Here is an 11,683-nt window from a genome sequence, read left to right on the forward strand (position 1 = left end):
CATTTCAGTCGCCTCTCATCGAGCCGCGGCTGGAGGACACTGCTTCAGTCAGACAAAGAGAATCATCTCGACTCAAAGTCTGCTCGGCGGCGGCTTTCAGGCTTTTTCAAACTCATCTCAAAGCTCTTTGTCCGTCAGCTGAGAACAAAGCAGTCAGAGCTCCTCTTCAACATGATTCATCTTTAGATTCTTGAAATAAATACTGCTGCATTGGAAGAAATCTGCCCTTCAGCTGCAGCTTCAGAGGAAAGTCTGCCTGTAAGGATGAACGGAGGGGAAATAAAAACACAGACAGTCGTCTATAATTGGACTGGAGCCTACTTGTGTTTTAACATGTACCGTACAGTCAGGTAAAACAAATACAATAAAAACAAATAGTTTGTGATTTCTCTAAAAATTCTAAATAAATTCTGTCTTTGTGGTCGTTTTGTGTCTTTAAGTGCTAAAATAAATGCAAAAAAAAAAGTGAACTTCATTTTTTTGCAGCTGTAATGTCACATCTGTCCTTCGCTGCTTGCTGAAACTACGTTCTGAAAAACAGACATTGCAGATATATAATTCACATACACACATTTACATCATCTTTCATCCATCTGAGGAACACGTTTAAAAACTTAACGTGAAGTCACAAAACCTCTCCAGGATCGGATCCTTTTCGACGACTCATTAATACCTCATTTATTTATTCCATCGTTTCACAAAAGCAACATGTGACGTGGTACTGCAGATCATTTTGAAGGGCTCACCACAAGAAAACAACAGTCTGTGCAAATAGTGCATTTTCAGAGAGATACAGCGGTTAAAGCAGGAGAGACGGGACGGATCGGCGTTTATCAACCTCTGACGTTCAGATCTGAGAGAAACGACAGCTGCACTGGTTTCAGTACAGTTATGGACATTGTTAGGTGTAAACAGGCTGATTTTACACCTCCACTTCCTGCGCTAATAATTTGTTGCATTTTAGGGAGAAGCTGCAAATGTTTAAGACTTAAAACGTGATTGTTGAGAAGCGCTGCAGCAGGAGGTAGAAACACAGGGAGGTAGAGAGGAGGAAGAAGAAGCAGGAGCACACTTCAGATCACATTTTCCCACAAACATCAACAGTAAAGTTTCAGGTTGATGTGACAGGCACAGTGTTTAGCATCAATAATGGCTTTAAAAGGAGCCAATCAGCTCGCAGGGTTCATGCTTCAATCTGTAACATTTAATGGCAACGAGCTGCTGTCAGCTGCAGGTAACGTCTGCCGCGGCTTTTTTCATTCTTTTAAGATAAAGTTGACAGCACAAAACGGCGTCGTGCCGATAACACGCAGACAGACGAGGAAGACGTGGAGGAATGTCGATGCTGCGTTTGAGAAATGTCCAACAATCAGAAAGTTTGTGCCATAAATTTGAATTTCAAGAAGAAAAATAAAGATTCGGATGTGAAAAGCTTCACAACATAGTTTTTAACTATTTAAAAATAGTTATAATAAAACTTGAATTATATCTTCACTAGCTGCAAGTATTCCTTCTGCCACATGGGGGCAGCAGAAACAAACCAAACAAAAAACTGCCATATTAAGTTGGGGCTTGTGATGTTTTTTGAAAGAATAAAATAGTTTATGTTGAAAATCCTTCATTTGACTGATTATTATTATTATTATTTTTAGTTGTTATCGAATTTAGTATTGAGAATCATTGATTTTTAGTGCTAGCAAACTTCTGCTAGCGTCACATCCCCAATTGATTCAACTTCAACTTGTTCTGCTGCCCCCTACAGGCCAGAAAAAACCTTTCATGCTGTTTTTAAATGTACAAAAAGAAGCTAACAAGCTAATATTACCTGTAAAATAAAGTTAGCAATGAGAATTTCCACTTTCTGAACCAGTAAATCTCGTGTGAATCTGTGGATTGTTGAGTCCAAAATAAAAATAGTAAAGCTTCACATGAGTATATCATTTTCTAACAGTTTCCTGGAAAGGATTATGAATTATTAAATCTGAATAACAGTGATCTTTTTGTCTTAACAGTTTAGAGGCAAAGTTACAGTTTATCATATTATACACCAGTAAAAAGTTCATATTTACTCGAGTATAAATTGATTTTTGGGAGGGGTGAAATGTAGAATAAATACCACATTGCAGCGATTCATTCCAGAAAATTATGAGGAAATTACACACCTGTAAAATAAAGTTGTATCAGGAACAATGAAGACCAGATCACAGTATAAAAACAGGTCTTAAGGCTTAACGTATGAGGAATGTAAATGAATGTGCTGTATTTACTGTATGAGGCTTTTTACAGTCCGTCATCTTTGGCACTTGTGATTTGACAAAAATGTTAAAAGCAGAAATATGAAAGGAGTTTAAAAAAAGAAAAAAAAAAGTCCTCTCCGCACTGCATTTTATATGTTTAGTGTTTTTTCAAACTCAGAGGTACGTTCGCCGGCCCGGACGTTGCATAGTGTTGGAGAATCACCGTCCGTCATGTTTCCTTCTTCTTGTAAGTGAGGTCCAGATTTTCAGGCACTGAAAGAGTTCGACGCTCCGACTGCACACATCAGCTCCGTTCAGTCTCCGTGTCGTTTTTGTACGTTTAAGTTCGTTCCTCCTGCTCACGGACGGTTCGGAGGCTCCGTCGCAGCTTTGACGTCATTCTGGAGGTGATTTCACCTTCAAACGTGCTGCTGCTGAGGACGGAAACAAACCCGGAGCAGGTCGAGCAACGTCTGTAACTGAGCGAAGAATCATCAGCTTACATTCAGATAACCTTTGAATTTGAGGTTGTTTAAAAGTGATTAAATCGATGGATTGAAGATTAAATGCAACTATTTCAAATGGATGATCATTTAAGTTCTTTTGGAGTCATTATTCCAGATAAAATGATAAATGTGTGCTGGTTTAAGTCTTGCAAATGTGAAATTTTGTCGCTTTTCTTGGACTCACATTAATGAAGTTGTAATATTTTCGGGTTTCAGCTGCTCGTTTAATGACGAAAATACTTCGTCGATTAATCGATAATATAAAAAAGAATCATAAATTGACCCATTTGTTGGTTTGTGAAAACCTGTTTTAAAGCCTACAGTCTGATATATGTATATATATATATATATATATTTTTTAGAGCCAGAAGTGACCATATTTGGACGAGAGGGTGGAGCCGGAGGTGGAGCTGACTCACTATGCCCCGCCCACCTATACCAGAAACCTGGCTGCACCCAAGGCCTGTCAATCCAACCGTGTCAAACACAGCTCTGGTTTAAATATCTAATGGATTATGGAATGATTATGATGACGAATTGAAGACATTTATTTTGTACTACATGAGAGAAACTGTTCACCCCCAGCCCCTAGTGGCCCTCAGTGGTATCACATGTTAAGGCAATTTCTTCCTTGGCTTCACTTTTCCGACCCGGAGGCTACGAACAGAAACTGTGGCCTTCTGCTCTTCTGATGATATTTTCTGGGGTGAAAACGCACCATGTCTAGAAACTGTTGAGTCGTTTTACAGAAACAACAGTTACATGAACTGTGAATTTAGACTTTCCTCTAAATCACTTGCTGGTTTCACAGAGCAGATAAACTCCTATTTTAGATATTTACAATTCAACCCCAGCTGGTTTTCTTTGGCACGCTCGATGCAGCTGCTCGACGGCTAACGGAGGCTTTTAAATAAATTTAAATTCAGTGAACTTTCTGGTTTTTGCTGTCAATATTCTTGACGTTTGTCGACATGCTGTCTGTTGTTTTTTAGCTGAGTCGGAGGTCGGCGTGGACTGGATCACCTCAGCAGAGCTAACTCGCCACCGAGGTCTCACACTGATGTGAATCTGGGCAACGCAGTAGAAATCCTGACCGCAGAAATCATCTGATTACAGCCTCTCCAAGAATCTCTACTCAGGGGAAAAGAACCCAAAATGCAGATGATATGAAGTCAGATATTAACATCATGTACAAGAGCTGCTGAATTGTTTGTTTTCCAATAAAAACAAACACTCATGAACATAAAAAAAAAAAAATTAAAAAAATATGCCTCCGCAGCTCTACGACCTCCAGAACAGCATCAGAGTGTGATGGTATCCACCTGACGGACACCCGGGTGCCCGGTACCGGTACCGCCGCATTCAGGTCCACACCTCCATGGGCACCATGGCCTCCTTGGAGCCCATGGGAGGGAGCAGGTTCTGCTCGCTCAGGAACTGCAGAGGAAACTGAACCAGGAAGCCACGGATCTTCTTCAGCTCCTCGTGGGCCCGAGCCGGGTCCTCCTTGTCCAGGCCCGGCTTGGCCAGGAAGCCGTCCAGCTCCAGGATGCTCCGGACGTCGCTGGACGGCAGGCTGCGGAAAACCTGGAGGAGTCGGAGGGAGAGAAACATCGTCTGGCGTCAAGAACCGACCAATCACGTAGAGTTCATCTGTGTGCATCTACTTCGCAATGATTGACAGCTGATTGAATGTTTGCTGCTACATCTGAAATCAAAAATTAAAAAAAAAAAAAAAAGTGAGAACTGGGGTCATAAAACCAAAAATAAAAAATGAGTTTTATCTGTAAGAGTAAAAAAAACACCCAACCCATTAAGGCGTCTGTAAAAGGATTCCCCCGAGCTCTGATTGGTCAGTTTAAACAAAATAAAAAGAAGTATTGATGCCGACCACTTGTGTATTTTTGCAGTGAGGAAGCTGATAGAAGCTTAGTGTGAAGAGGAAGTCGTCGGCGTGACGTCGGACTCACGTTCTGGTAGACGGTGGCGTTGCGAGCGCAGGTCGCCATCCAGACCTCCTTGTAGAACTGATCGCTGATGGGATCCGAAACGTCGATGGAGGGATCGGTGTTAGCGCCGAGGATCATCCTGGAGGAAGAGGAGGGTGAGACGCACCGAGAAACACCAAATAATATTATTATAACAATAAAACAGGAAAAAAAAATACAATTTAGCACAATAAAATGAAGTAAATTCAGGCCTCTAATAAAGAATAAAAACCTCAAAACACAACAACTACATGAAAGAAGGTGTCAAAAATAAAAGCCATTCTTACATAAAAAGTGCAAACGAATTAAAGCATCTCTGCTGCATGATTTAATAACTATATAAATAAATATTGTCTCAGTTATTTCATTTATCCTTCCTCCTGAAGTTCCTTCAGTTTAAGTCTGAAAGACTTTGAAATGTATTTCTCATAAATAAACTGGGATGTTTTATGTCACCAGAAACTGAATTTAAATCAATTATATTTGAATTGTTTATCCTGAATAATTCCATTTAAAAAAGGTGAATTTCAATATCATAATTTTTTTTGAGTATTCAACTTGAATAATTGCATTAAGAAACTAAATCTAAATATCATAATTTGAAATTGAATTCATCATTTTGAAAGTGAGTTTGGATGAACTTGAAACTGGGTGTTAAATAGTGAAAGTTAGTTTTAGTTGCAGTACTTGAAGCACTCGAGTCGCAGCTGCAGCGCGTATCTCCCGGCCTGGTACTCCTGCCCGTCCATCACCGCCGTCACCGTCTCCGAGTCCTCCACGATCACCGCCACCTCGCTGTCCCTCTTCCCCAGCATGCTGCGGTCGTTGATGTTGGCGGAGCCTGCGGGGGCGGAGGGGGGGTAAACAGAGCCGGCGTCAGGGACCACCAGCAGGGGGCGCTGCAACTCTCCACTCCACACCGTGTGTGTTCAGGTTTCTACTGTTCAAACCTCCTGTTTCCTCCCGGGAGATGTTCAAATGTTGGGTTTCTCTCTTAATAATACTGAACATAACTCTGCATAAAGAGCCCTGAGGTGACTTATGATTTGTGGATGTATACAAAATATTAAATTGAATATATAAAACAATGTTAAAAAAAAATACTACAATAAGAGCAAAATGTGATTGATTGATTGATTGATATACCGACTGATTAAATTCAGTTCAGTCATGTGACTTGGACAAACTAAAAACACATGTTCATCACCGACACTGCATATTTTTAGCAAGTGGTTGCCGTGGAAACCTCTCCCAACCCCTCTGTGGGACTTTTGGTTTGTGTCCCATTTTTCGTACGTTTAAAGTCCGACTTGCAGGACGGAGCTCTCGTTTCCGTCTCCTCCATTAAACACGTTCGCTCGCGTCGTTTCGTTAACGCGTCGTTTCGTTAACGCGGTCGATGGAAGCGCTCACCGATGATGACGGTGTTGTCGTCGGCGATGAGCATCTTGCTGTGGACGTAGATGAGCTCGGTGACCAGCTTCCCCTCCAGCTCGGCGTGAGTCCTCAGACCGGCGATGGAGATGTAGTTCATCCACTGGTTTCCCACTGGACCATGAAACACAGACAGTCACAGCAGGAGGTTTAGAAAGCTGAAGGCGCGGCTCGTTGAATTTCCTCCGTCAACTAAAATAAATGTGAAGGTAGAAAGTCCAACTAAAAGCTGGTGTGGTCGGCACGGATGGGAAACAGATGTGATTTGAAGTTAATGGACTAAAAAAAAGAAAAACCAGCAGCCTTAAATATCTTAAAACACAGAAAACCCTCGTGCAGATGTCTTTCATTTGATTGTGGAGGTTATTTTTTATTTTCTGTGTGTTTGGGTTTTTCTTTGCTGAACCAACTCCAGCAGCAGCAGGTCAAGGACTCTTCAGAGAGTTTCTGTACGTATATTTCTTTATAATTTCATCTAAAACAAGTAATATCTTCGGCTCTAACTGTCTGTTTATCCGTTACTAAATATAAATGTAAATGCAGATTTCAGCGAACTGAAACTCGGCAGGAAAAGTGTTTCATTTTAGTGCAAATCTGATCGAGAAATTACTCTACAACTAAAATACAGTTTTCCAACTAGATATTTATCAGTTACACCGTTTAATGTAGTGAGAGTGAAATAAAAGTGGCAGAAAATAAAACCTGAAAAGCACAATTTACTAAAAGAAAAGGCTAAATAAGTTTATGTAAAGTGGTGAAGAGCCTCGTCGGTTAAAAGGATTGAGGTGAAAACGTCTTGCAGCTGATTGTTAATGAGCTGCAGTTTTTACAGGTCCAGGCTGAAGGACTTGTTGTTATCACAGCTAGAAATGAACATTGTTAAAGGAATGTTTTCATTGGGAGGTTTTAGAGGATGTTCCTCTTAAAAGCAGGATACGGTTCCTTTAAAAACATCCGTACAGTGTTTTTAAAGCACATTATCGTCCTCTGAAATAATGACTTTCTGGGAACATTAAAAAAAAAAACTTTGTTAAGAGAATTATGGCTTAATAATCCAACCGGTAAGAAAATCACTTTAGAAACGATAACACCGATTATTCATCAAGAACATTATCCTCCTTTTAAGAAAAACATCCCCTGAAAACACTGAAGCTGAAGATGAAACAGAGCTCTGATCTCCGCCTCACACGTCCGTAATGTTCAGACACGACGTCGGTAAAAACCAGAGCGGCAAAGATTTACGAGCTGCAGACGTTTCCACTCACTCTCTCTCTCCAGCTGCGAGATGATGGCGTGGTCTCCTCTGTTCATGGTCCTGCAGGGGACACGGACACCGAGGGACACGGTTAACACGCGTGTTGTTAACGTGTGGCGGTAAAAACGCAGCATTACACACACACACACACACACACCTGTAGTTGAAGTGCATCACCGCCTGGATGGCGCTGCCTCCGCCGGTGTTGATGTCTCCTTCGAAGCCCGGCAGCAGCGGCGTCACCACGTAAACTCGGTACCTCTTACCCTCCCTGAGAGACGCACAAACAAATGATCACGTGATCTGCGCCGCACTTCCAAAAACAAAAGGTGGACCCCAAGGATGGAGGACAAATAGTCACATCTGGACCGGTCAAATCTCCACCGAGCAGTTTAGAAACATCTGGAGTCAAAAGGTCGATGTGTGTTTTTGCAGCCAGAAGCAATGATGCATGATATTTGATTTTTCTTGTTTTAATAAACTGACAGGAAATTAGGAGGAAGGAGGAGAGCCATAAAAACCTTTACAATGTGTGTTAATTTAATACAAAATGTGTGCGCGTGTGTGTGTGTGTGTGTGTGTGTGTGTGTGTGTGTGTGTGTGTGTGTGTGTGTGTGTGTGTGTGTGTGTGTGTGTTTTACCGATAGGCTCTGATGATGCGCTCTGCGATTGTGTCTCCGATCTTGTTGAAAACGTGTTTGTTGTCCGCACAGCTGATGAAGAACTGATTCTGGAAGAAAAACAAACAAACAAACAAACAAACAAACAAACAAACGTCTTTAAAAAAAAGCAACAACTTTCCGATATTCTCCGCAAAATGAAATAATGTCTGTCTTTGGTGAGTAAAACCATGAGATGAGCTCTGAGGCTTTTCTTGGCCTCTGGTACCTCGATGTAGATGAAGTGCTGGCTGTTCTTGATGACGTGGACGTAGGCGTTGTGGATGGACTCCTCGTGGTATTTGATGCCGGCCGACCAGTCGGAGGCCGAGCGCAGGATCTGAAGGTTACAGACAGGAAACAGTCGCTTCTGTTTATACAGGAGGTGCTTTGTAAAGAGGATTTATTGTGTTTCAGGTCCTCTTTTTCTCTACTCTCTGATGTTACGTTGCTTATTTCTGCACCAGAAGGGACGAAGAGGACTCACAAATCCAACACAAAAAAACTATCGAGACTTCTTTCAAATATTTTTTCAATTGAATATTTTCATCCATAATAAAAGTGTCTTCCTGTTTTCCTGTGTACAACTTAAATACTTCCACAAATAATACATTTCTTAATTCAAGTAATTCTGTTCCTATATATTCAGATTCTCTAGAAAACAACAACAACAAAAAATGTGTAGATGAAGTTGTCTGAAGAGAAAAATTGCAAATTCAACTGTACTTTTCATGAAGATAAATAAATGCTTAATCACGGTCATGTGATGTTTACAAGAGAAGTTATTGAGCATTAAACAGAGACCAAAACAGCGACTGCAGACGACATAATCAAACATCGTCTGCGTAGAGGTCGAGGGATATGTCTATAAAATGATTCATTAACTGCCCGAGAGGAAGCTTTTACAACGGAAACAGAATCGGACCCCAGATGGAGCCTTGGGGGACGCTACAAAACCAGCATTTCAGTTGATGTGGCGCAGTTACGGACAGAGATTATAAAACTCCTGTCTGAAAGGAAGGAAAAGAACCACTTCAAGGCTGATCCGGAGACACCAGTCCACTTCATGAAGTATGTTTTATATATACTAGTACTTAAAGTATACTTTTCTTACAAGAAATGTATGTACATCTGACAAAGAGAAAGCAAATTTAAGACCAAAAAAAATCTGAAGTAACACAGTCAGGGACACCAGTGGAAAATAAACTCCCACATTGAGCACAGAACCAACCTGGACTTTGGCGGGGATGCAGTTGGGGACTTGGTAGCGCTGCTCTCCGGCCGTGGTGTGAGATTTGGGCAGTAGATACGGGTATGACAGCGAGCGGTACTTCGGCTTCATCATCTGGTAGAGAAACAGAGAAAAGATTCTAACTAAGCGTTGTTGTTGTTGTTGTTTTTTTTTTTTTTTTTTTTTTTTAATACTTTAATGATGAATGAATGAATATTTATAGAACTGCAGCAGCATGACCTCTGACCTTTGTGAAATTCCAGCGCTGGATGAAGTGTCGGGCCACGTCCCGGGCCGCCTTCCCGTGGACCACTGAAGCGATGTCGTGCCAGGGCATTCTGGGAGTTGTATGTCTGTCTATGAAATCTAAGACAGCAGAAAGAAGGGATGGTGAGGAGGACAGAGGATGAAGAACACACCAGAGACGGACAGCCGACAGGCGAGCTCACCATCGAAAGGTTTGTCGAGTTGGATCCAGTCCTTTCGCACAAAGTTGCAGTAGTCCTTCCCGTGCCAGAACCGCGTGTTTCCAAACAGCTCTCCGACTCCTGTGTGAACACTTCGCAGCGAGCCGCTCCCTAAAACACACACACCAATATATTTACTGTTATTTACCAACAACAGAGTACAGCAACAACAGACAAACATCCATTTCTACCACAGGACTCGAGTCCATGTTTTGGTTCCTGAGCCCAGGCACAGATTTCCAAAAGCAATCTTAGAGATGCTGTTTTGTGGCCCCATTTCACTCATTTTTATTAATACATTTCCTGAAGCTGCATGTTTAAAGTCAGATCCTGAATAAAGAGAATAACCTGCTGTCACACCACCGACACTTCAGCGGGATGATGACATCGTGTCTGAGTTACCAAACTCTAGTCCAACGTGTTTCCAGTAGTTTTTGCTCGACTTTGACAGTGAAACACTGCAGTTTGAAAAATGTTTCCACGGCACATTTTTTTAAGATGTGAAACAGCAGCTGGACGACACAAAAACACACATGCAGACTGAACCAACTCACCTGGATGCACTTTAACCACCTGAAATATGAAACTCACGTGTTTTAGTGAAGAAGTAAAAGATGAAAAATGTACGGCCTGATTTGTTTACAGTGGCGGTTGTTTACCACATGTCACATCAGCAGGATAAACAGACACGAACCCGACCGCTGATAAATACCCACAGCATCTGTTTCACCGCAGAAACGTTTCAATGCGAGATGGTTTTAAAAATAAACATATAAATAACAGCTGATTACAGGCTGCAGTTTGTTACCAGATAAAACTTCAGGTCTGTTTGATGTGTGTGAAAGACTTTCTTTAAAAATAAAGAAGAGAGAAAATGAAAACACAGGCTTCAATCAGACTGAACTCTGAGTTATTTTGAAAGATGGTTTCTGCCTTTTCATTAAACTCACATCAGTATTGGAAACTCGGCCGCATTTAATTTTTCTATCCCTGTTTTGTTTCAGCTGCCTTGTTTCATACTTCTGAATCCCTTTTATCAAATATTATTCCTCGGATTCTTTTTTTAGTTCATGAAATGCCAGATAAAGATGATAAATGCTGACGGAACACTTTCAAGTTACTTTTTTTTGTTCAAGCAAAAGTCCCAAAACCCAAAGATAGAAAGTTAACGAAGATATGTTACAGAAAAACAGCAAATCTTCACTTTTTAAAACAGATTTTTTTTTTACATTTTTACTCGACTCAAACATAAACAGTCACCTCCTTTTTTTAATAAATAATGTGCAGCACAAAGCAATTCAATAAGTTTTGGTCCTTTTAGACAACAGAAAAGGGAAGAAACACCTATTTTCCTGTGTGCTGTGTTTGTATCTTAAAAAAGTTTTTTTGCTTTCAAACAATGTTTAAGTTTAATTCTGAATGAGCGAGCATCTTTAAAAGAATACAGCACATTACTGCTGTTCTTCCCTTCTGTGATTAGTAACTGAATCTGAATCTTTGGACTTTTAGCTGAACAAAAACAACACAGCGACATTACTGATTATCAGGGGAAAACTTTTCACTACAAAACCAACCACATCCTTGCTCATGTCCATTTCAGGCAGTGCAGCATAAATAAAATAAGATTTTACCTTTGACACAGAAAAACCAAAAGCCGTCAAGTCAAGATCAGAACCACAGCAAAGCATGCTGGGAAATGGGAGGCCGGAGGAAGGCGAGAGGCCACCCGGCAGCCCGACTCACCAGCCTGACTCAGGCTGAGCGGTGCGGCTGCCTTCAGCTCCGCCAGCCGGCCGGGCATCAGAGCGTGTTGGCTGGTGATGCTGTTGGACCAACCTGACCGCAGCGTCCAGAGAACACGGATCCAGAACACGGATCCAGAACACGGATCCAGAACACGGATCCA

At 41.4% G+C, this 11,683-nt stretch overlaps 1 protein-coding gene across 2 annotated transcripts in view; it reads right to left on the reverse strand.

Annotated features, from left to right (window-relative positions):
* Positions 1 to 311: 311 nt before the first annotated feature.
* Positions 312 to 11,683, reverse strand: part of pld1b (phospholipase D1b) — a 21,911-nt gene continuing 10,539 nt past the window's right edge. The window contains exons 16-27 of one of the 2 annotated variants that reach the window (XM_069142128.1): positions 11,521 to 11,613; positions 9,760 to 9,888; positions 9,558 to 9,676; positions 9,311 to 9,424; positions 8,309 to 8,419; positions 8,062 to 8,150; positions 7,578 to 7,691; positions 7,431 to 7,480; positions 6,145 to 6,279; positions 5,419 to 5,572; positions 4,714 to 4,831; positions 312 to 4,330 (exon numbers count right to left, since the gene is read on the reverse strand). In XM_069142128.1, the coding sequence (XP_068998229.1) occupies positions 4,106 to 4,330; positions 4,714 to 4,831; positions 5,419 to 5,572; positions 6,145 to 6,279; positions 7,431 to 7,480; positions 7,578 to 7,691; positions 8,062 to 8,150; positions 8,309 to 8,419; positions 9,311 to 9,424; positions 9,558 to 9,676; positions 9,760 to 9,888; positions 11,521 to 11,613 (1,451 nt within the window). In that variant the 3' untranslated portion in view covers positions 312 to 4,105. The remainder of the gene's footprint in view (positions 4,331 to 4,713; positions 4,832 to 5,418; positions 5,573 to 6,144; positions 6,280 to 7,430; positions 7,481 to 7,577; positions 7,692 to 8,061; positions 8,151 to 8,308; positions 8,420 to 9,310; positions 9,425 to 9,557; positions 9,677 to 9,759; positions 9,889 to 11,520; positions 11,614 to 11,683) is intronic. The other variant, XM_069142127.1, reaches the window with a different exon arrangement.

This window comes from Embiotoca jacksoni, unplaced genomic scaffold (genome assembly GCF_022577435.1).
Source record: "Embiotoca jacksoni isolate LCO1_2020_lvr unplaced genomic scaffold, fEmbJac1.0.p SCAF_98, whole genome shotgun sequence".
NCBI classification, from domain to species: domain Eukaryota; kingdom Metazoa; phylum Chordata; class Actinopteri; family Embiotocidae; genus Embiotoca; species Embiotoca jacksoni.